General features: G+C 44.4%; 1 protein-coding gene across 5 annotated transcripts in view; it reads right to left on the bottom strand.

Moving 5' to 3' along the window:
* Window positions 1-463: 463 nt before the first annotated feature.
* The window catches only part of ints13 (integrator complex subunit 13), a 71,087-nt gene continuing 45,146 nt past the window's right edge, over window positions 464-26,404 (bottom strand). For all 5 annotated transcript variants that reach the window (XM_072241005.1, XM_072241004.1, XM_072241006.1 and 2 more), the window contains 5 exons: window positions 24,616-24,770; window positions 10,602-10,832; window positions 5,008-5,147; window positions 1,318-1,453; window positions 464-780 (listed from right to left, as the gene is read on the bottom strand). In XM_072241005.1, the coding sequence (XP_072097106.1) occupies window positions 741-780; window positions 1,318-1,453; window positions 5,008-5,147; window positions 10,602-10,832; window positions 24,616-24,770 (702 nt within the window). In that variant the 3' untranslated portion in view covers window positions 464-740. The remainder of the gene's footprint in view (window positions 781-1,317; window positions 1,454-5,007; window positions 5,148-10,601; window positions 10,833-24,615; window positions 24,771-26,404) is intronic.

The raw sequence follows: 26,404 nt of genomic DNA on the forward strand, positions 1-26,404 counted from the left end.
CATAAGCAGAAGGAGCTCACCACTTTGTAAACCACCCACTCAATCATTCCAAAAGCCATCTCTTGTTCCACTGTGGAAGAGCCTGCAGTTCCCAGACTGACCTCATCAGCCACTCCAGAACCCACAAAACCAGACTCGAATTACTTCTTCATCCTGAAGGATTGCCAAAACAGGATGACAATGACCTGTAGGACTGCTAAACAACTGCCCTTCACGTGACCCCAGTGCTCCGTCAAGATTAATACCCTTTAAAGGAGTCAAATTATTCACAAGCTGTGAATCATCAGAATGCATCTAAATGGACAGCAACTACATCAGCTAATCCCAAAACCAAAGATAAATTTAGGGGACTACTTTCAGTAACAAAATGGGAAATTAGATGTAGTACAATGGCAAACTACCTTATGAGACATAGTGTGTGACTGTAGAACATGCTCAAGAACAATTCTAACAAACAGAAAAATTAAATTTGTGTAGAAGCATAATGTTTATTTTTTAATCAATGTAATAAGTCTAAAAATGTTGACAAATTTCATAGTAAAAAATGACAACAAAGTAAAATTCTTCTTGATCCAGTTTGAAAATTTCATACAGTTTGTCACAAGTCTCTCAACAGGTGCATTTTGGGAGGTCATGCTCAATTTTCTTTAAATACTTCAGGTTTGTAAATTAAGAATTCCCACAAAAATAGCATGCCAACTGACTAGGCACTTTTGAAGCAGCTTGGGTGAAGCTTCTCCTTACTGCCTGCTGGCTTTACCGTTTTCGTGTGTATCCATTCTACGAGACACAAAGGAGCACAATACAATGACACCATGTCACAAAGAAATGAGCTCACATTACAGCATACAATATTTTACAATAGTTAATAATCTAGCTCACTTGGGACTTGGGTAATGCCAGACCAACAGTTTCCCATATATTGCTATATTCCCATGGACAAAATACATATTTCTAATTCATCAGTTTTTAAGTTTTACATAATAATATACTTTCTCAAGAAGTTGGTATTTAAATGGAGTATGGTAATGAAATGGAGCACAGGAATGGGATCCCAGCGAGTTTAGAGGGAGTGTGGGAATAGGGAGCCCCGGCAAGTTTAAAGGGAATAAGGGCAGAGGGACAACAGCGATCTAAGGGAATCCAGTAAATCAGATGCCAAACCACTGCATTTTTGAACGGTGGTGTAAATTATTGGAGTTGACTCTATATCATTTGTTACACTAAAAAACTAAGTCTTTGAGAACTTATTTAGCTTTTTTAACTGTACAAGGAGCAACTCAAAATTGCTAAACCAATATAGAACATGCTACTGACCCGTTTTCCTCCTTGAGATGTTGGTACAATTCAGCTTTATTGTTAATGGAACTCAAACGGCCAGCAAATTCCTGATGCTTTCTTGAATTTGCTGTATTGATCCTATTTGTCCATAGGGTGAGCAAAGAGACTGGACCTGGAGATTGTTGTGACAGAAAGAGGAGAACAGATCACTACCCATTTAAAACAGGACAAGTGCACACAAATGATCTCCAACTTGAGCTCTCTCATCTCTCAAACACTCAGCGAATTTTTATCAGTCTATAATTTCAGAATTTAAAGTTTCAGCATATTCCCATCAGGGGAGGGTTGTATCTGGCTCATCCATCTGCACCACTGTTCTGCCCTCAAAGATGACATTAGAGACAGAGGTTTGAGCAAGAGCCAGAAACCCATTCACTTGTATCTATTGATCATCATCGCCCTCATCCCAATTTCTGTTCAATACATCGCAATACCAGAAACTGTGTAGTTAATACACTGCTCTTGCATCTGTGCACTTCCTGTTTAACACCCAACTTCCTATTTTGCAGTTCTGTAATAGCAGTTTCAATGTCTTCTGGATTATATATTCCTGTACATATCTGTAAAGGAAATTGACCATTTGCACTTGTGATCCATTTTAAACATCCGCTTCCTCTAAAGTGACTTTACAGTGCTTCCCTGAAGCTCCATGTAGACTAAACCTCTACAATGCTTTGCTTTGTGAACCATACGGGGAGGACATTAACAGACTTACTGATTGCATCACTGGCTACATCAGCTTCTAATACTATCAAGGACAGGTCACTGCTTCCCTAACAGCAAACCATGGGTCTCCAGCCAACTAAAGGCTCTTCTCTTAGATCAAGAGACAAGGAGGAACTGAAAGATGCAAAGGGAGCTAAAGGAGAAGATCATGGTGGCTAAAGGAGGAGGAAAAGCTTGAACAGAGGAGCATACGGGAGATGCGGACAGGCATGAAGAAAGAACATCACTAGCTTCAATCAGCCTAGCTGCAGAGCCTCAGAATGCAGCCATGACTAGGCTAATGAGTTAAACCAATTCTTCAATAGGTTTGACAACTGCCCTCCTCAGCACACCAGTCCAGGTGCTGAGGCACCCAATACTCCCTAAGCAGCAATGCCTCCTCTCCTCCCTCCTGTTCCACACAAGGACGAACAACACAGGCTACCACGGTCTACATCCCCTCCTTGCTCTGCACCTATCATCCACACCTCCATATACCAACTGCCATCGTCCCGATCTTCATCCACCACTCCCCAGCCCCCATCTTCCACCAACTCCCCAGTCGTCATGGACTCACCTTCACTACTGAGCAGGTGAGAAGGAGTCTGGGGAAACTCAGACATGGCAAAACATTGGGCCCAGATGGTGTGAACTGCAAGGTCCTGAAGGAGTGTGCTGAGCAGCTGTGTGAGTACTACAGAGCATTTTCAATTTGAGTCTCAGCCTGGAAAGGGCCCCGACTGTGGAAAACATCATGTGTGGACCTAGTACCCAAGAACGGCCACAACCAAAAGTCTTGAAAGACTACCATCCAGTGACCCTGACCTCACACATCATGAAGACCCTACAGAAGCTGGTCCCGGCTCACCTCCAAACTCTGAGCAGATCAGCTCTTGATCCCCTGCAATTTGCCTACCAGTTTGCCACACTGGAGTCGACGATGCTATCATCTACCTGCTGGACAGAGCCTACTCCCATTTGGCTCTGCGAGGATCATGTTTTTTGATTTCTCAAGTCCTCATACAGCCCTCATTGCTGGGGAAAAAGCTCTGTTCAATGTAGAATGGCACTTCCATAGTCCTGGACCACAGTTTGTGCAGCTTCAGAGCAGTATGTTATGCATGGCTATAAGCAGCACTGGGACCCCACAGGGGAATCATCTGCAGCTCAACATTAGTAAGACAAAGAAGATGGTGATACACTTTAGGAAGACTAAGCTTGCATTGCTCCCTGTTACAACTGATGGTGAGGACATGGATGTGGTGAGGACCTACAACGGTGCAAGCTGAATCATCTGCACTCAACATTAGTAAGACAAAGGAGATAGTGATGGACTTGAGGAAGTCTGATCCTGCACTGCTCCTTGTTACTATTGATGGTAAGAATATGGATATGGTGAGGATCTACAAGTACCTGGGGGTGCACCTGAATGACAGACTTGAGTGGAGCACCAACACTGAGGCTGTGTACAAGAAGGACCAGAGTTACGTCTACTTCCTGAGGAGACTGAGGTTTTTGGAGTATGCAGGCCTCTCCTTCACATGTTCTACCAGTCTGTTGTCTCCAGTACAATCTTCCATGCGGTGAGGTGCTGGGACAATGGCATGAACATGGGTGATGCCGACAGGCTCAATAAACTGATTAGAAAGGCTGGCTCTGTTTATAGGAGTCAAACTGGACACACTGGAGGCTGTGGTAGAACAAAGGACCCTACAGAAAATCCTGACAATTCTAGACAGTGTTTCTCACTCTCTGCATCCCACCTTGGCTAAACAGAGGAGCACTTATAGTAATAGACTAAGACAATTGCGCTGCTCCAAAGAGTGCTATATGAGGTCATTCTTGGTCTCAGCCATTAGACTCTATAATGAGTCAACCTATAGCTGGGGAAGTGATGACCCACTCCTGTTTGAAGTAACATTTTTCATTCTTTCTTACTTCTCTTCTAATATTTGTATTTTTGCATATCTGGGCACTTGTAATGTTACCATGATACTATAATTTCCTTTGAGATCAATAAAGTATCCATCTATCTACCTATAACTTTATAATGCATTAGAAAAACTAAAGTCAAAGCATTTTTATATATAGTGGATTCTGGTTAATTGGGACAAATCAGGACCAGTACATCTTTGCCCAGTTAAGTAGTAGCCCCAATTAGCCAAAGTTTCATGGAAATAGTTAAAAAGGATAAAAAAAATCAATTTTAACTGAGTCAACAAATGATGTATTTAAATGAAATACAGAACAAATTAGAACACCGACAATACACTCTAATATTGTACAACTATGTATTAGTTCCTAATAGTTATCGACAGAGGAATTGTAGGCTGCCATGATCTTTTGATTGACTGTAAATGAACAAAATCAATGCAGGCACCTAGTGCAGATAAAGAACTGCCTTCACACAATGTTTTCAACAATTGCATCCTCCAAATCTTCATTCTCATTGTAATATTCAAACTGATTATATCTTCAAATTCTTTATAGTTCCTAACTTGAAGTAGTGAAATCATTTCAATTTCACTCCTGCCATCTCTCGCACCTCCAAGCCTGAAAGCTTGAAATTGTGGTGAGTAAAACAGTTCCGAATTGTCTTACTGCTTATTTCTTAGCAACATCAGTGACAAAAATCACGGCTTTTTGAACACAAACTGACACTATTTAAAAACTTTTCGTATCAAGTACAGTGTAGTGTCTAAACGATCACATATGTGCATGTGACTGACGCCAGTTAGAAGCTGTTCAGTATCTGTCTCCTGTTCCAACTGAGCATCATAGTGTCCCAAATAAACAAATGGAATCCTGGCTATTTTCTTCATTAGTTTCTGTTCTTTAATAGTTGTCCCAAACAGGTGGCTGCCCCGATTAACTGATGGTCCAATCAACTGGAATCTACTGTGATGTCACGCCTAAATGACACATTAAGTACCTGCTGCTTTAAATACAAAGTCAACTCACCTTTAACTTTCTCTGCAGGTGGTGTTTCCCCTACACTAACCCGTGGTTTTTTGTTCAGTGGTTCAGGGGAGTCAGGAGAGTCTTTGATTATCTCAGCTTCAGCCACTTCATCTTTTTCTCGTTCCAGTGCTCCCTTTTGTCTTTACAAATAAATTCAAACTTTCATTAGTGTACAGATAAGATTAAATTGTGTTACCATTCACATTTTGCTGTGAACGTTAACACAATTCACTCCTGTCAATGTGAAATTACGGTAAATGTACACTAAACAGTTGTAGAATCAGAGAATCTGTATGTTACAATGGAGGAGAAATAGGTCAAATCCTAATAATGACATTGCTAAGGATTGAACAGAAGCTGTCAGATGACAATAATTTTTTGAGATTTGGCCAAAATTTATTTCCTTCTCCTCACTCCTGAAAGACTATAACCATATGGTATAAGAGTGCTGACACATGCAGGCATACCAGCAGAGTAGTATTTTTCCCAAATGCCATCCGTATATTCTGTGTGTTTACAACAAAACACCAATTTTTTCAGACCTCTTTTTTGACACATTTTCACAAATTATCATTTCAAAACCATCTATTGGAGAAGTTTAATCTTAGTTTTGGATTATTAATCTGCTACTTAGGTAATGGTGACCTAAAATGTTTCTCAGAGCAGCAAGCTTGACCTAATACTAGGCGTTACTTTAACAGAGGCTATATACTTGTCCTGATCCCAAGCATACAGGGACAAATAAGAGCGATGGGGCCGAAACTTGCTGGTCTTCCTGCACAACAAGATGTCTGTAAGAGAATGCTGCCAGCTGGCACTTTCCAGGCTGCAGAGTGTGTGCTGAGAGAGGCACTGAAGCTCAGTGCAGCCAGTGCAAAGGCTCTGTGGGGAAGGACCACAGTCTAGGCTCCTTCCGCTTCTGCGCACGAAGGGACTGAGTTGTATGGGGATGCCCCTCAAACACAAAACAGTTTATCACCTTGGGGCTGCATAAGGGCTATGGTGTTATGGTGGCATTGACCATGAAGATTTGCATCGTTTCTCCTTTTGTTTTCATTTATCATGAATAAAGTTTATTTTTGAACCATATACAAAGAATGAAGGAGCAGATAGTAAAAAGAAATGCAGCAAGTACAAGCTCTTTCTCGTCATTTCAAATTCTCAGAAATATTTTCCCCTGTGCTCCACATTATGTGGTTAATTCCTATGAGTCTTCAGGGAAGTAGGAACGGAGTGTGAACACTGCTTTGTTAGTGTCTAATAAAAAAGGTAGTCACACAGTCTCTGTTCCAACTCCAGATCTATTCCAATGTAGCTTAAGGTACCTTAGAGTGCTGTATCCCCCTAGGTGAACAGAGACACTGAAGCAAACGGCTTACAGCAGAAGCAACAATATTAATGTAATTTAATCTACTTTAAATATTGGATTACTTATACATTAATCTTCTTCAGTTATAACATATTAATCTCCTTGTGAATGACCATATCTTAACAATGCTCTATTGATCAGGTAACTGGCAGGTATTCCAGGGGCTAGTCATTCTGCAGTCCTTGTCTAGGCATCTTTTACTGGAGCAAGGTGCAGTATGGGTATGTGTGCTTTATATATTTGGCATACTGACAGGACATACATCAAGACATTGTTTTCCGCAAGGAATAGGGTCAGGTAGTAAAACATGCAAAAAGCATGAAAAATGATAATTGAAAAGTAAGAAAAATGCAAAAAAAAAGAGGCATCTTTCTTCCTACCAAATACAACCTTAAATGAACATAAACTTACTCTAAAAGTGCTAAGAATAAAAATCTAATCTAAAAGTTTTATCTGAAATGAATAAAAACACCAAGCAACACTCACAACCCGCTGGAGGAACTCAGCAGGTCGGGCAGCATCCGTGGAAACGATCAGTCAATGTTTCGGGCCGGAACCCTTGGTCAGGACAGTAGAGGGAAGGGGCAGAGGCCCTATAGAGAAGGTGGGGGGAGGGTGGGAAGGAGAAGGCTGGTAGGTTCCAGGTGAAAAACCACTAAGGGGAAAGATAAAGGAGTGGAGGAGGGGAAGCAAGGAGGTGATAGGCAGGAAAGGTGAAGGAGGAATAGGGGAAAAACACAATGGGTAGTAGAAGAAGGAGGCGGAACCATGAGGGAGGTGATAGGCAGCTGGGGGAGGGGGCAGAGTGAAATAGGGATAGGGGAAGGGAGGGGGAGGGGGAGGGAATTACCGGAAGTTGGAGAATTCTATGTTCATACCAAGGGGCTGAAGACCACCTAGACGGTATATGAGGTGTTTCTCCTCCAACGTGAGCTTAGCCTCATCATGGCAGTAGAGGAGGCCATGTATGGACATATCCGAATGGGAATGGGAAGCTGAGTTGAAGTGGGTGGCTACCAGGAGATCCTGTCTGTTGTGGCGGACGGAGCGGAGGTGCTCGACGAAGTGGTCCCCCAATCTGTGTTGGGTTTCACCGATGTAGAGGAGGCCGCACCGGGAGCACCAGATGCAATAGATGACCATCTATTCGGATATGTCCACACATGGCCTCCTCTACTGCCATGATGAGGTTAAACTCAGGTTGGAGGAACAACACCTCATATACCGTCTAGGTAGTCTCCAGTCCCTTGGTATGAACATAGAATTCTCCAACTTCCGGTAAATCCCTCCCCCTCCCTTCCCCTATCCCTATTTCACTCTGCCCCCTTCCCCAGCTGCCTATCACCTCCCTCATGGTTCTCATTGTGTTTTCCCCTATTCCTTCTTCACCTTTCCTGCCTATCACTTCCCTGCTTCCCCTCCCCCACCCCTTTATCTTTCCCCTTACTGGTTTTTCACCTGGAACCTACCAGCCTTCTCCTTCCCACCCACCCCCCACCTTCTTTATAGGGCTTCTGCCCCTTCCCTCTTCAGTCCTGACGAAGGATTCCGGCACGAAACGTTGACTGATCGTTTCCACGGATGCTGCCTGACTTGCTGAGTTCCACCAGCGTGTTGTGAGTGTTGCTTTGACCTCAGCATCTGCAGAGTATTTTGTGTTTAATAAAAACACCAAAATACTTAAAAGGAAATTCTGTAATATCCACACACTCGAGACTTTGAACTGGCAGATTTTCTGGGCTATCGAATATTATTTAATATATTTCATATTAATATATTCTGTATAATATTATAATATATATTATTAATAATATGAAACTATTAATTCCTTTTAAAAAATATGCCAATACAGTATAATCTATTTTCCTATGAACCTGGGTGTGCTATTTGTTGAGCTTTGGGATTTCTGAATAGTCCTATTGGAATGTTATTATATCAGCTAACAACTTTCATTGAATGTACTGACACTTAGAAGTGATTGATTTTGAAATCACAAATTGCAACTGTTTAAACATTTTGGTCTCCACCCCCCACGGGACCTTTTCAGAATGGCAGGCAGTGACTAGTGGGGTACCGCAAGGCTCAGTGTTGGGACCCCAGTTGTTTACAATATATATTAATGACTTAGACAAGGGAATTCAATGCAGCATCTCCAAGTTTGCGGATGACACGAAGCTGGGCGGCAGTGTTAGCTGTGAGGAGGATGCAAAGAAGATGCAAGGTGACTTGGATAGGTTAGGTGAGTGGGCAAATTCATGGCAGTTGCAATTTAATGTGGACAAATGTGAAGTTATCCACTTTGGTGGCAAGAACAGGAAAACAGATTATTATCTGAATGGTGACCCATTAGGAAAAGGGGAGGTGCAACGAGACCTGGGTGTCATTGTACACCAGTCATTGAAAGTGGGCATGCAGGTACAGCAGGCGGTGAAAAAGGCGAATGGTATGCTGGCATTCATAGCAAGAGGATTCGAGTACAGGAGCAGGGAGGTACTACTGCAGTTGTACAAGGCCTTGGTGAGACCACACCTGGAGTATTGTGTGCAGTTTTAGTCTCCTAATCTGAGGAAAGACATTCTTGCCATAGAGGGAGTACAAAGAAGGTTCACCAGATTGATTCCTGGGATGGCAGGACTTTCATATGATGAAAGACTGGATGAACTAGGCTTATACTCGTTGGAATTTAGAAGATTGAGGGGGGATCTTATTGAAACGTATAAAATCCTAAAGGGATTGGACAGGCTAGATGTAGGAAGATTGTTCCCGATGTTGGGGAAGTCCAGAACGAGGGGTCACAGTTTAAGGATAAAGGGGAAGTCTTTTAGGACCGAGATGAGGAAAAACTTCTTCACACAGAGAGTGGTGAATCTGTGGAATTCTCTGCCACAGGAAACAGTTGAGGTCAGTTCATTGGCTATATTTAAGAGGGAGTTAGATATGGCCCTTAGATAGGGATCGGGGGTATGGGGGGAAGGCTGGTACAGGGTTCTGAGTTAGATGATCAGCCATGATCATGCTGAATGGTGGTGCAGGCTCGAAGGGCCGAACGGCCTACTCCTGCACCTATTTTCTATGTTTCCATCTGTTTATTCTGCCCCGAGCTCTCATTCCCCACCCCCCATATCTCCCAGAAACATATATTTGTTTTATTTCTAACCATTCCCAGTTTAATAAAAAATTATCAGTCTGAAACATTAACATGCCTTTTCTCTTCACACACAGTCCCTGAGCAGCTGAGTTTTCCCAGGATTTTCTGCTTTTACTTTAAATCGCCAACTACTGCCCTTTGGGCAACACAACTGGAAAGGTTAAGCAGGGTGAAATAACCTACTGTTAAGATTTTTCTGTCTGCAATATAATGGAAGTTATGTAAAACAAATCATGTTATTTGAAAAAAAGATTGAACAGAAGTATTTTAAAATAAAGGTAATCCCAAATTTAGAGTCAATGAGAAGTAGATCTAGTCTATCTAGTCTATGTGGACACCATTTAAACTCCCTACTCCTATCGACCTGCACCAGGATCCTAGTCTTCTACAACCCTACCATCCATGTACCTATACAAACTTCTCTTAAACGTTTAATTGAGCTCGCAAGCACCACTTGTGTTGGCAGCTTGTTCTATACTCTCATGGCACCCTGAGTGAAGTTTCCCCTCATGATCCCTTTAAACTTTTCACCTTTCACCCTTAACCCATGATCTCTGGTTGTCATCCCACCCAACCTCAGTGGAGAAAGTCTGTTTGCATTAACCCTATCTACACCCCTCAATTTTGTATACCTCCATCAAACCTCCTCTCAGTCCTCTACGTTTTAAGGAATACAGTCCTAATCTACTCTATCTTTCCTTATAATGCAGGTATTCCAGACCCAGTAACACCCTCGTACGTTTTCTCTGTACTTTTTCAACCTTACGAACATCTTTCCTGTAGGTAGGTGACCAAGATTGCACACAATACTCCAAATTAGGCCTCACCAACGTCAACATAACATCCCAGCTTCTGCACTCAATACCTTGATTTATGAAGGCCAATGAGCCAAAGAGCTTTCTTTACGAATTATGTATGTACCTGCATTCCCAGATCCCTTTTTACCACACTTCTCAGTGCCTACATTCACTGTGTAGGGCACCAAGGAATTATTTTTTTCTCCTCTTAGTGGAGCGTTCTATTCAACACTCTTCTCAGTACAGTTCCATAGCCTCTTCATTTAGATAATGCACTCACCGTTCAGAATCTTGCCAAGATTTGTCAGACTCATATTCCTTCGCTGACTTTTCAGATTTATCTTCTTTATCTTCTCTTTTCCTGCGACTCTTTTTGCGCTCCTCCTCTTCTGGAGGCTTGCTCCGACAGGCCAGCAAGCATTCCAGTACACGTTGATGTTTCTCAGAGTTATTTAAGTGTGCCCTTACAAGGGTTTCTAACTCGTTCCACATTACCCTGTATTGTTCATCCCTGTAAGAGAAAGGGTTCAGAACACATGACAAATTACTGGCATAAAACAACAAAACCAATATCAGAATGCTGCTACTTAATTCATGCAAAAGTGTTATGATAGTATGAGCTTACATCAACAAATTTTTTAATCCTACATTTGAACATATAATCGAGCAGAGACCACATGCACAGTGGTGCTAGAAAGTTTTGAACCCTGTAGAATTTTCTTTATTTCTGCATAAATATGACCTAAAATGTGATCAGACCTTCACAAGTCTTAAAACTAGAATCCAATTAAATAAATTACCCAAAAAACATTATACTTGTTCATTTATTTATTGAGAAAAATGATCCAGTATTACATGTGTTTGTTACAAAAGTATGTGAACTTCTGGGGCAATGCCTTCTACGAAAGCTATTTGGAGTCGAGTGTACCAAGCAATGACATGAGATTAGAGATGTGGATTGTAGAGGTGCCCTGACCTATAAAAAAGACACACAAAGTCTCAAAGATGATCTGTTTATGTACACCAGGCCTCAATCAAAACAACTTTCAGAAGGCCTAAGAATTGTACAGATGCATGAAGCTGGAAAAGGTTATGAAAACATTTCTAAAGAGCTAAGGGTTCATCGGTCCATGGTAAGAGAAATTGTCTCCAAATGGAGGAAACTCAGTACAGTTGCTACTCTCCCTGGGAGTGGGCATCCTGCAAAGATCACACCAAGGACACAACATGCAATGCTGAAGGAGGTGAAAAAGAACCCAAGGGTAACAGCAAAAGACCTGCAAAAATCTCTAGAACTTGCTGAAGTCTCTGTTCATGTATCCACTACACGAAAAACTTTGAACAAAAATGGTGTTCGTGGAAGGACACCACAAAGGAAACCACTGTTCTCCAAAACAAGACATTGCTGCACATCTCAAGTTTGAAAAAGACCACCTGAATGTTCTACAATGCCTCTGGAACAATGTTATGTGGACAGATGAGACAAAAGTTGAACATTTTGGCAGAAATGCACATTGCTATGTTTGGAGGGAAAAGGGCACTGCACACCAACACCAAAACCTCAGCCTAACTGTGAAGCATGGGTCATGGTTTGGGGCTGCTTTGCTGCCTCAGGGCCTGGACAGCTTGCAATTGTTGAGGGAACAATGAATTCAAAATTGTATCAAGACATTTTACAAAAGAACGTAGTAGAAGTTGGATAATGCAATAAGACAATGATCCGAAAGACAAAAGTAAATCAACGATCGAATGGTTTAAAAAGAAGAACATTTGTGTTCTGGAATGGCCAAGTCAAAGTCCTGACCTTAATCCTATGGCAATGTTGTGGAAGAACCTGAATCAAGCAGCTCATACAAGGAAGCCCACCACATCTCGGTGTTGAAGCAGTTTTATAAGGAGGAATGGCTTAAGGTTCCTCCAACCCGATGTGCAGGACTGATCAACAGTACTGGAAATGTTTGATTGAAGTTATTGCTGCACAAGGGGCGGTGGGGGGGGGGGTTACTAAAAGCAAAGGTTCACATACTTTTTCCAACAAAAGCACACAACATTGGGTCTTTCTTCTCAATAAATAAATAAACAAGTATGATGTTTTTGTGTTATTTATTTAATTGGGTGCTCCACCTAGTTTTAGAACTTTATGTGAAGACCTGATCACATTTTAGGTCATACTTATGCAGAAATAGATAAAATTCTAGCACCACTGTATTGCCTTGAACCACTGCTTTCCAGAGATGGTGGTGAATGATCAGAGACGTAAAACTATTTCTACCTCAACTACACTGGCTTTTATACGAACTGTTTTTTATGCCACTTATGTTAGCACTCTGAGTCCTGACTGGAATGAAGGCAATTGAAATATTGGAAAAATATCAATTCAATTTATGAAACCAATCTCTGTTCACAAACTTTTGTCTGATGAAAGAATCAGTTTCAATGGAACTGGAATTTGTCTATTATTGTCTGATGTACTGAGACACAGTGAAGAGGTTGTCTTGGATACTGTTCATAAGATGACATCACTACATAGTACATTTGTTCAACAAGGTAAAACAATAGCAATACAGAATAAAGTGTAATGCAGGCAAGCAATAATTGCAAGACCACAAGGTAGATTATGAGGTCAAATGTCCAATATATCCTATTAGGGAACTATTTAGTCATATTATATCAACAGGGTAGAAGCTGTCCTTGAGCCTGGTGATATGCACTTTCTGCCTTTTGCATCTTCAGCTCAATGGAAGAGTAGAGGAAGAGGAGAGAGAATGTCCAGTGCGGCTGGAGTTTTTGACTATGCTGGCTGTTTGTTGATGCAGCAAGTAGCATAGACAGACAGAGTGCATAGAGGGGAGACTGGCTTTCGTGCTTAGCTAAGCTGTGTCCACAACTCTCTGTAGTTTTTTTTGCAGTCACGTGCAAAGCAGTTGCCATAGAAAGCCGTGATGCATCCACACAGGATGCTTTCTATGAAAACTGGTAAAGGACAATGGGGACATGCCAAATTTCTTTAGCCTCTTGAGGAACTAGGGGCGTTGGTGAGCTATTTTTTTTAAACCATGACATCAACATATTTGGACCAGGACAGGCAATTGGTGATGTTCATTTCTCGGAACGTGAACCCCTCAACCTTAACAACATTGATGTAGAGAGGAACTTGGGCACTGCCCCCTCCCTCCTGAAGTCATTGACTAGCTTTTTTGCTTTACTGACATTGAGGGAAAGGTTGTTGACATGATACCATGTTACTAAGCTAACTCCTTCCTGATATTCATCAGAAGAGTCAAGTGTAATCATTTTAAATTTTAGTTTGACTCAAAAGAGGTTGTTACTATATTTCCTGTCATAATGCCATCGACATTATGGAGCTAAACGGCAACTCCTCTGCTTGCATCTTCGGAAACAGCTCTACTTCCATCTTTAGTATCTTTATTTTTCCCTTTTTTGAAGACCCTGACCTGGAGTTACACGCTGACCGGTTCTTTGCGGGAATGGGACCCGCTCTCGGGGTTTCACAACCGGCCGTTGTTCTGCACACCAAGGGCTCAGATTTGGAAGCCTAAGATCTCGGGGCTCTGGAGATGGGTGGATCGAGGGTCAGTGTCACAGCAGGAGACCCGTGTGTTGTCGGAGGAGTTGGGATATCTGCGACTATGTGCCTGGAGACCCGAGATCTTTGCGATTTTCAGGCACAGAGCTCGGAAAAAGCGACATAATGGACTTTTAACATCGTAAACCAGCCAGTTGTTTGTTATGTCTCCCCACTTGCTAGGAAAACGGAGACACCTTCCTCTCCCTCATTAGGGGGAGAGAGAGCCTGTGGTTTGTCATATATCGGGTAAAACACAAAGCCTTTGGGGTAACTGCAAGTCTGTGTCTTTGCTATTGCTTTGCTCACTCTTGAGTGCTCAGTGCTTTTCTTTTGCCGGTGGGGGAGGGGGGATTTTTGCTCGCTGCCACTTGTGCGCGGGAGGGAGGGGAGCTGGGGGGGACTTCGGGGTTCTAACATTTAACTGTTGTTCACTCTTTGGGGCACTCCTCTGTTTTTGTGGATGGTTGCGAAGAAAAAGCACTTCAGGATGTATATTGTATACATTTCTCCGACACTGAACTGAACCTTTGAACATTAAATTGGCACAAATACTGACTGATTAGAAATGAAGACAACTTGCCTCTCAGTTGGATGGTAGATAAGCAAAAAGGAATTGAAATCACAGAAACATATCAAAAGTGTGGAACAAAATGCTACAATTAGCACAAAAAGGGTTAGTTGCCATGGATGGGGGGGGGAGGAGGGCAGGAAGGCATTGAAAACTCTCCTACTTCTGCTACTTCCACAACTACAGAAAGTTCAGAAAAAAAACCTGTAAGCACTGCAAGCACTGGGAGAAAAAGAATGAGTGTTTCAAAAAGCAATGAAATTGGATATAGTTGGATTTTTCAAAGTAAGATGGAAGAAAGTAAGAAGTAAGATGCCTTCCCTGTTTTTATTTATTCTCACCAACTCTTTTGTCATTTAATACATGCAGCATCCACTGATGGGAGGTGCAGCTTTCAAGCTCATGGTTCCATCTGTAGCTGGATCACAAACTTATTTTGTGACAGAAAGCAGTTTGTGAGACTAGGTAAGAACATCTCCACATTCGGCTCAGTTAACACTCGCTCCCCTCTTTTATTTTCTCTGTACACCAACAACCGGGAGTGCGGAGGACACCACTGTTATTGGACTAATCACTAGAGCAGAGGAATCCTCGTACCACCAGGAAGTATACAGGATAGTGCCCTGCGCAATCGCAACAACTTTGAGATGAATGCTCTCAAAACCATGGAGATGTATATATATTTCTCCTGAAGTTGGTCTCCTTTTCATCCACTATTATCAACAACTGTTTCAACATTCAGGTTCTTGGGCATCGTGATTTCACAGAACCTCGTGGGAGAACCATACCTCTTTCAATAACAAAAAGGCACGGCAGAGGATGTACTCCTTGCAGCAGTTGGTAAAATTCCATCTTCCCCGGAACATACTGATGCAATTCTACATGGCCATCATAGAGAGCATCCTCACATCAACTAATACTGTCTGGTTTGGTGCAGCATCCTCTCCCAGCATACAAAAACTACAACAAACTATCAGATCAGCTGAAAAGGTCACTGGCTGCAGCCTACCATCACTGCAGCACTTGTATGTGTCCAGGACAAAGAACCAGGCAGGCAAAAGCATTACGGACACAACCCACCCAGCAAAAGCTCCCTTCTGGGAAACACCATAGGGCTATTAAAACAGAAAATTCATACCATTAGGCAGTTAATTTGATCATCTGCCACCCCGTCACTGAACTGTAAACACTAACCCAATTTAATACTGCTGTTTACATTGGAAATACACAATGGTCTTTATGAGTTTAAGCACATTTTATTCCATATCTGCACTTTAACCTCCAAGCTTACTTTTATATTGTGGCGACCCACTTTCTAGCACACACGAACCGGCTCACGAAGCAGCGCGTGCAGGCAGAGAGGCCGGCCCCAAAGAGGGCGCCAGGCTATCTTCACCAGCAGGGGGAAAATCCCACACGCGGAAAGGGCCTGGGAATATGCATCCCCCACAGCAGTCCCGCCCGGGAAGGGCGGGAACAGGAAGGCTTTGAAGGAGGCCGCAAAGTTTGAATAAATCTCTTTTATTGCAACTCCAACCCACTGACTACGTGCCGTTATTCTAGCGCTGTGTGTAGCACACCGCTACAATTAGTGACCCCTACGGCCCAAACGATATTTGGACCAGAGATGACCGACGCCGCATCTGTTCACACAGTTTCGTTAAAACTGCCAAGCTTCTGGATGCTGCGACCCCGCTTATGGTTCAAACAAGCAGAAGCGCAATTCCACATTCGGCAGATTACCTCGGATTCCACTTGTTACTACTACGTGGTGAGCTCCCTCGACCAGGAGACAGCTGCACAAGTTGAGGAGTTTATACAGTCGCCCCCCGGAGGATGGCAAATACACAGCAGTCAAAGCCCTGCTCATAAGGACTTTTGGACTCTCATGGTGCGAACCAGCTACCTGCTTACCGCACCTGGATGGTTTGGGAGACAGGCCACCGTCGGCATTAATGAACGAAATGCTGGCCCTGGCTGAAGGTCCCAAACCCTGCCTCATGTTTGAGCAGGCGTTCCTAGAGCAACTGCCTGAGGACATATGCCCGCTGCTGTCCGACGCAGATTTCAGCGACCCCTGGAAGGTGGCGGCCCAGGTAGATGTGCTGTGGAATGCCAAAAAGGGGAGAGGGGCATCCGTCGCACAGATCACCAAGCCGCGTGCCCAACGGCAGACCAGCCCAGGCCCAGCAGCAGAGCCCAACGAACAATGGTGCTTCTACCAGCAGCAGTGGGGCACAGAGGCCCGCCGCTGTAGACCACCCTGCAAATTCCTGGGAAACGCCAAGGTCCAGCTGCCGCTGATGGCTACGGCAGCTGGCCATCAGGACAGCCTCCTGTATGTCTGGAACAAGCAGTTGGGACGCCGCTTTTTGGTCGACACCGGAGCGGAGATCAGTGTTTTACCTCCAACGAGTTACGACACCCACAACAGAGGACCGGGACCCACCCTGAGGGCCGCAAGTGGCAGCACAATACGGACCTACGGCACCCGCACGGTGTGGCTACAGTTCAGCTCCAGCCGGTTCATGTGGGACTTCACACTGGCCGCCGTGGCCCAACCACTCCTGGGGGCGGATTTTCTGCGGGCCCACAGCCTGCTGGTCGACCTGCAAGGGAAGTGACTAGTCCACGCCAAGACTTTTCAAACGTTCTCCCTGGGTGAAGCAAAGTTGCCAGCCCCACACCTGGAATCCATCACACTGTCTGACGACGAATTCACCAGGGTCCTGGCGGATTTCTCATCAGTTCTGACACCGCAGTTCACGGCAGCCATGCCCAGACACGGAGTACAGCACCACATCCCGACCCAGGGACCACCCCTCCACGCCCGTGCTCAAAGGATTCCCCCGGACAAGCTCCGACTGGCGAAGGAGGAGTTCAAGAAGATGGAGGAATTGGAGATCATACAACGGTCTGACAGCCCATGGGCCTCCCCCCTGAACATGGTGCCCAACGCAAGCAGGGGCTGGAGACCTTGAGGTGACTACCGCAGACCGAAGGAGGCTACGCCAGACCGCCGCACATTCAAGACTTTGCAGCAAACCTACAAGGATCTTTTCCAAGGTAGACCTCGTCCGGGGATACCATCAAGTCCCAGTACATCCGGACGACATCCCCAAAACAGCACTCATCACCCCGTTTGGACTTTTCGAATTCCTCCGAATGCTGTTCGGTCTAAAGAATGCCGCACAGACGTTCCAGCGGCTAATGGACGCGGTGGGACGCGACCTGGACTTTGCATTCATCTATTTGGACGACATCCTCATAGCCAGCAGTAGTCGGCAGGAGCATCTGTCCAACCTCCGCCAGCTCTACTCCCACCTGAGCGAATTCGGCCTTACAATCAACCCAGCCAAATGCCAGTTCGGACTCGACACCATCGACTTCCTGGGCCACAGGATTACTAAAGACGGGGCAACCCCGCTGCCTGCCAAGGTAGACGCCGTCTGCCATTTCCCCCGACCCAATACAATCAAAGGCCTGCAGAAATTCGTGGGTATGGTGAATTTCTACCACCGTTTCCTCCCTTCAGCAGCCCGAATCATGCGCCCCCTGTTCACCCTGATGTCGGGTAAGGGCAAGGACATTACCTGGGACGAAGAAGCCGCAGCCGCTTTCATTAAAACCAAAGAAGCCTTGGCAAACACCGCGATGCTAGTGCACCCCAGAATGGACGTTCCTACTGCCCTCACGGTGGACGCATCCAACACAGCAGTCGGTGGAGTGCTGGAGCAACTCATCGAGGGTCGCTGGCAACCCCTGGCGTTCTTCAGCAAACACCTACGACCACCCGAACTCAAATACAGTGCTTTCGACCGGGAGCTATTGGCACTATACCTGGCAATCCGGCATTTCAGGTACTTCTTAGAAGGTAGGCCCTTCACCGCATTCACGGACCACAAACCGCTTACCTTTGCGTTCACTAAGGTGTCCGACCCCTGGTCATCCCGCCAGCAGCTATATCTGTCCTACATCTCCAAGTACACGACGGACATCCGGCATGTCTCCAGAAAGAACAACATCATGGCAGACGCACTATCCAGACCGACCATACAGGCCCTGTCCCAGGGGGTGGACTATGCAGCACTGGCGGAGGCACAGCAGGCAGACGATGAGATCCCTAGTTACAGAACTGCAGTCTCCGGTTTGCAGCTCCAAGAGCTCCCCGTAGGCCCAGGTGAGAGGACCCTACTGTGTGACGTAGCTACCAGCCAACCCTGCCCCATCATCCCAGCAACCTGGCGGCGGTGAGGAGATTTCGAGTCCATTCACTACTTAGCGCACCCCCTATCAGGACAACCGTCCAGCTGGTCTCCAACAGGTTCATGTGGTATGGACTGCGTAAACAGGTCAGTGAACAGGCCAAAACGTGCACGCAGTGCCAAACGGCCAAGGTGCAGCGGCACACCAAGGCTCCGCTGCAGCAGTTCGAACCCACCCGCCGGAGGTTCGACCACATCCATGTGGATATCGTGGGGCCCCTGCCAGTGTCGCGAGGAGTGCCGTACCTCCTAACTATTGTAGACCGGTTCACCAGATGGCCAGAGGCAATCCCGCTCACCGACACCACCTCCAAATCCTGCGCCCGAGCACTGATCGCAACCTGGGTAGCACGCTTCGGGGTACCAGCCGACATTACCTCCGACAGAGGCGCCTAGTTCACCTCCAGCCTGTGGTCGGCTATGGCCAGCCTTTTAGGAACACAGCTACACCACACAACTGCCTACCACTCACAGTCGAACGGACTAGTGGAGCGTTTCCACCATCACCTGAAATCGGCTCTCATGGCCCGCCTGGAGGGGCCTAACTGGGTGGACGAGCTTCCCTGGGTCCTGCTCGGAAACTGCACGGCACCCAAAGAGAATCTGCACACCTCGTCGGCCGAGTTGGTGTACGGTGCATCCCTGGTCGTCCCAGGAGAGTTCATACCAGCCCCAAGGGAGCAAGAGGAAGAACCCACAGCAGTCCTGGACAGACTACGGGAGAGGCTCGGTAACCTGGCCCCCATACCCACTTCACAGCACGGACAGAGCCCGACCTGCGTACCCAAAGACCTGCAGAACTGCAAGTTTCTTTTTGTACGACGGGGCGGACACCGGGCACCGCTACAGCGGCCCTACGAGGGGCCGTTTAAGGTGATCAGGAACAACAGGTCCACATTCGTGCTGGACATTGGGGGGAGAGAGGAGGTTTTCGCGGTGGACCGACTCAAACCAGCCCATGTGGACGGCGCAGCCGGTCCGGGCTCAGGCACCGCAGCGCAGGGGCAGACCTCCCAAACAGAGGCCGATCCAGACTGTGGACATTGGGGGAGGTATCACCAGTTCTGGCGGGGGGGGGGGTATGTAGCGACCCACTTTCTAGCACACACGAACCGGCTCACGAAACAGCGCGCGCAGGCAGAGGGTCGGCCCCAAAGAGGGCGCCAGGCCATCTTCACCAGCAGGGGGAAAATCCCGCGCGCGGAAAGGGTCTGGGAATATGCATTCCCCACAGCAGTCCTGCCCAGGGAGGGTGGGAACGGGAAGGCTTTAAAGGAGGCCGCAAAGTTTGAATAAATCTCTTTCATCGCAACTCCAACTCACCGACTATATGTCGTTATTCTAGCGCTGTGTGTCGCACACCGCTACAATATAATTATTTTTACAATGGTTGAAAGTTGTTGTTTTTTGTTGCATGTTATGCCAACACACCACAGCAAATTCCAAATACAAATAAATATATATGGCAAATAAAGTTGACGCTAACAGATGGCAAGGTGACACAGCCAAGTGGTGACTCTCTGCGTGCAAGTCATCAAATATTCCCATTTAGGACTACTACAGCTGGAATCCACAGTCACAGCTATGGATCCCCCAGTAAGCAGCATTGTTTTAAAACACTTTAAAAAAATCTATCAGCGGATCCCAGACTGCAGACTAGATCACAGTGCAGGTTCTCTTAAGGAAACACAAGCACAGAAGGCACCCCAGTCTCACAATCAGAATCAGCTTTATTATCACTGACATACATTGTGAAATTTGTTAACTTGGCGACAGCAGCACAATGCAGTACATGATAATATAGAAAAAAAGCTGAATTACAGTAAATATATATATTAAATAGTTAAATAAGTAGTGCAAAAACAGAAATAAATAAAATAGTGAGGAAATGTTCTTGGGTTCAATGTCCATTCAGAAATCAGATGGCAGAGGGGAAGAAACTGTTCTTTAAACACTGAGTATGTATTTCAGGCTTCTGTATTTTCTTCCTGATGGTAATGAGAAGAGGGCATGTTCTGGGTAGTGGGGGTCCCGAATGATGGAAGCTGCCTTTTTGAGGCACCGCTCCTTGAAGATGCCTTGGATACAACAGAGGCTAACGCCCACGATGGAACTGACCAATTTCACAACTCTCTGCAACTTTGATTCTGTGCAGTAGCAGCCTCTCCCACCCCCCCATAACAGACGGTGATGCAGCCAGTTAGAGTGCTTTCCACGGTACATCTGTAGAAATTTGTGAGTGTTTTAGGTGACATACCAAAACTCCTTAAACTCCTGATGAAATATTGCTGCTGTCTTGCCTCCTTTATAGCTACATCAATATGTTGGGACCAGGCTAGGTCCTCAGAGATAGGAACTTGAAATTGCTAACTCTTCACTTCTGATCGCACTATGACTGGTGTGTGTTCCCTCGTCTTACCCTTTCAAAAGTCCACAATCAGCTCTTTGGTTTTACTGACATTGAGTGCAAAGTTGCTGCTACAACACTACTCAACCAGCTGGTCTATTTTGCTCCTGGTACAATTGAAATGCAGAGGTCTTAGATTCCCACTCCCGACTATCCTGCTGGCGAATGCAGTCTCTGGAATGGACTCCCTTTTCTGACTACCCTGCTGGCGAATATACAGTCTCTGAAAAATAAAACTGAAGAACTCAGAGCAAGATTGAGGCACCAGAGGGGCATCAGAGACTGTTATATACTTCACTTCATGGAAGTATGACACACTTGCCATTTCACATATAGCATGGTAGCCTCATGGCTTCAACGTTTTCAGCAAAGACAGGAGAATTCGATCTTTTAAACATAGAGGCGGTGCAGTATGTTTTATGAGCAACTCATTGTGGTACACAGACGTGGCAGTTCTGTCTCAATCCTGCTCACTCGAACTGGAACATCAAGCAATCAAATGTCCATTTTGTCTGCTGAAGGAGATTTCTGCCATCATCCTGGTAGTGCTGTACATTCCAGCTCAGGCCAACATCAGGTAGGAACTGGAGAATTGAGCTCAGTGATCAGCAGTCACAAACAACACAACTGGATGCCTTCCCTATCATTGCGGGGGATTTCAATCAGCTTGAAGAAGTCTCTGAACAACCATCGTCAACATATCACCTGTAGAACCAGAGAACTCAACACACTTGACCGCTGTTATACCACCTTCAAGAATACTTACCATGCCATGCCACCCCACGCCCACACTTTGGGAAGTCTGATCACTTGGCTGTGCTTCTACTTCTGGCATACATTAGGTAGAGACTAAAGGCTGCAACACCTTCTTGAGGACCAAGGTGGTATAGTCAAGGAGGTGTAAGAGTGCTTAGAGAACTGCCTCGGAGTCGATGGACTGAACAATACTTAGGGATTCATGTACAAATCTAAATTGGCTCTGACTTCATCAAGTCCTGTGTGGATGTGTGTGTGCCTTTGAGAACATATCGGACATATCCAAACCAAAAGCCACGGAAGAACCAAGAGATTTGTAGTCTACTGAGGACTAGATCTGTGGCATTCAAGACTGTGACACAACTACACAAGAAGTCCAGGTATGACCCATGGAAAGCTATTTTAAGAGCAAGAAAACAGCCCTGGTTGAAGTTAGAGACGGAATCAGATGCACGTCAGTTGTGCTAGCGTTTGCAGGCCATTACTTCCTACAAAGCAAAATCTAACAACATGAATGGCTGTGATACTTCACTCCCAGATGAGCTCAACACCTTTTATGCATGTTTTGAAAGGGAGAATAAAACTACACCTTTGAAAATCCCTGGGGCATCTGGTGACCCTGTGGTCTCTGTCTTGGAGGCCGATGTAGAATATCTTTCAAGAGGGTGAATCCTCACAAGGTGCCTAGCTCTGATGGTGTATCAGGCACTGAAAACATGTGCTAATCAACTGGTAGGAATGTTCAAGGACAACTTCAATCTTTCACTGCTGCACTCATAAGTTCCCAACTGCTTCAAAAGGGAAACCATACCAGTGCCCAAGAGCAGGGTGAACTGCCTTAATGATTATTACCTAGTTGCACTCACATCTACTGTGATGAAGTGCTTTGAGAGGTTGGTCATGGCCAGAATCAACTCCCGCTTAAGCAAGGACCTACTGCAATTTGCCTACATTGGATCACTTGAATAGTACCAACACCTTCGTGAGGCTGCTGTTTATTGATTACAGCTCAATTCTAATTAGATCCTCAGTTCTAATCAACAAGCTCCAAAACCAGGACCTTTGTAGCTGCCTCTGCCACTGGATCCATAACTTCCTCACAGGGAGACCACAGTCAGTGCGGATTGGAAATAACAACTCCTCCTTGCTGACAATCAACACTGGTGCACCACAATGATGCGTGGCTCATGCTCTACTCTCTCTGCACCCATGAGTGTAGCTAGGCACAGCTCAAACATCATCTAAAACTTGCCGACGACACAATTATTGTCCACAGAATTTCAGATGATGACAAGAAAGCGTACAGGAGCGATAGATCAGGTAGTTGGTTGAGTGGTGTCGCAACAACAAGCTTGTATTCAACTTCAACAAGACCAAGGAATTGATTGCGGACTTCAGGAAGGGCAAGTCCTCATGAAGGGATCAGCAGTGGAAAGGGTGAGCAGTTTCAAGTTTCTGGGTATCAACATCTCTGAAGATTCATCCTGGGCCCAACATATTGATGTAGTTACCAAGGAGGCACAACAGTGGTTATATTTCATTAGGAATCTGAGGAAACTTGGTATATTGTCAAACACTCGCAATTTTCTACAGATGTACCCTGGAGAGCATTCTACCTTGTTGCATCACTATCTGGCATGGAGAGGCCCCTGCACAGGATTGGGGAAAGAACTGCAGAAAGTTGTAAACTCTACCAGCTCCATCATTGGTACTAGCTTCCCCAGCATTCAGGACATATTCAAAAGACAATGCCACAAGAAGGTGGCATCCATCATTACTCCAGGACACGCCCTCTTTGGATTATTACCATCAAGGAGGTGGTACAGGAGCCTGAAGACACACATTCATTTCTGGAACAGTTTCTTCCCCTTTGCCATCAGATTTCTGAATGGACATTGAACCCATGAACACTACTTCACTTGTTTTTCCTCCCTTTTTGCACTGCATTTATTTTAATATACTTCTTATTGGAATTTATATAGGTTTTAAAAATTATGTATTACAACGTACTTGCTGGCACAACAAATTTCACAACATATGCTAGTGATATTAAACCTGATTCTGATTCTAAAACAAATAGTCTGTTCAGTGCCTGGAAAAAGAGAAAACGCTACAGGGATCTTAAAATAGTAACAATTCAATTTACGGGAAGAAACCTTACGCTCCTATCTGAAAGGAACTGCACAGAATTTAGTTGGCATGGAACTAACAATAGTGCATAGGATTCTGGTAAGTTTATCTCAAAAAGTCAGAGCACTTAGAGAACACATGCACAATGGAGCTGTGTTGAGACACTTATGAGAACAAAAGAACCAGAGAACACAGGGAAAAGGAGCACATTCTTTCAACACCGCATACCATTCATTTTGATCAAGGCTGATTTTTTTACCACAGCATCACTTTCCCACATGAGCCTATATTGTAGGTAATAAGGGAATTGTTAATTCCCTTTATTATGTACAAATCTGCAGCTCCATCATCATGTATTTTGTTAACAAGCCTCCATTCAATAGCTTCTGGGTAAAAGAATTCCTTCTTATCTGTCCTGATAGCTGACATCTTATTTTAAGCCTGTGACCACAAGTTCAAGTCAGCACACCTAGAGTAAACATCAACTATGCATCCCTCCAGTCAAGTCACTTAGGAAGATACCACATACAATCTGTGTGACAGTAAATAGCTAGAAGGAATTTTAATGGAAACATTTACCTCTTGGAGCCTTTGCCTCTGGTGCCAACTGTTGAAATGGGTAAATGATCATTTTTTCTTTCCATGTCTACTAGATTGTAGATAGTTTTTTGGCAGTTGAGGACATCGTCATCTGTCAGATTCTCTTTCACGATTAGACTAGCTAACGGTACAACCTGAACATCAAAACATGAAGAGTAAATTGAACAACCAGGCATACAGCAGCTGTAGAAATTCCAGAAGGTCACTACTGAATGACATTTCCTGTTGAAATACCAGCCTGGAACACACTGTGGATCATTGATCATGTTGCTTTGCAAAGCTGAGACTGTTTAACAAAATTAGATCAAGAATCATGCTAAAAGGGATCTACTGTGGTTCGATTCCATCCTTAATAAACTTCAAAGGCTGATTTCTATGTTGTTCTGTTTTGAGGTGTCACAGAGGTGGAACATAATAATGTAGAATTTACAAACTGTGCTTGTGCTATCTGGGCTTAGTACAGTCACTTCACCAAACTTAAAACATTTCTCAAGGACGTGAGCATTAAATTTAAGCAGACATTTTGCCATGGAACTAAGTGTCCTGTTCTGTCAACCAGGGCATTGTTCTACTTCTTCCAGAAGAACCAGTAAGATTAAAATTTAATTGCACCTTTTGAAGAGGTAGAGGGATTCTTTCAAACCCTTCAAGACATTCAACTCACAACATCTTTTGAGATTGTGTATCTGACATCTTTTCAAATGCTTTTCCTCTTAAATTGAAATACTTCTGTTCACACCTTAATACATTTTTTGCAAAGATTTAGGATTCTTAACACATATTAGCTGTGTCATTGTTGGTTTGTTGTTACTTGGTGTGGAGCTATCCTATTAGTACAGCCATGAAATGACAAAGGTAGAAACCTTTTAAAAGAAGTATGATTATGATTGAGACCTTCCCACTTGTTACAGGAGGCCTTCTGGCCCATTGGGTCCTTGGATGCTCCAAGCAGAGATAACCCTTCAGTCACCTTCCTCATCTCCTTAATTCCACACAACTTACTCAGTTTGACATGCCTGACTCCCCTTTGATTGCTTATAATTTACAGCAGACTATTAATCTACTTGTACACCTTTTGAGACATAGGAGAAAACTAGAACATGAGGAAGACCCAGGAAATTGTGGGAGAACGTGCAAACTCCAAACAAACTGCACCCAAGATCAGGATTGATCCTGGGTTTCTGAAACTGTGAGGCTGCAGTGCCAACTACTATGGCAATCTACCAAATAATAATAATAATCACAAGCACAACAGAAAAAGCTATAGAAGGCTGTAGACTCAGCCAGCTCCATCATTGGCACAAGCCTCATCACCACCAAGGACATCTTCAATTGATGCCTTAAAAAGATGTCATCCATCAATAAGGGCTCCCACCACCCAGGCCAAGCACTCTTCTCAACGTTGCCATCAAAGAGCAAATACAGGCACTTGAAGATACACATTCAATGTTTTAGGAACAGCTTTTCCCCCTCCACCATCAAATTTCTGAACAGATTATCAGCCCATAAACAGTACCTCATTGTTTTCGCACTACTTATTTAATTTGAGATTATAATAAGAAATATGAATATATGTATATTTATATTTATTTTTATAATTTATAGTATATTTTATGTATTGCACTGTATTGCTGCCACAAAACAATTAATTTCATGACATAGGTCAGTGATAAAAAACCTAATTCAAAAGAATTGACCCAGTAACTAACAATATCCAGAAAATAATTTGCAGAATACAACAGGGCACACTCTCAGCTTGATTAATACT

Source organism: Mobula birostris, chromosome 23, assembly GCF_030028105.1.
Source record: "Mobula birostris isolate sMobBir1 chromosome 23, sMobBir1.hap1, whole genome shotgun sequence".
Lineage (NCBI taxonomy): Eukaryota > Metazoa > Chordata > Chondrichthyes > Myliobatiformes > Myliobatidae > Mobula > Mobula birostris.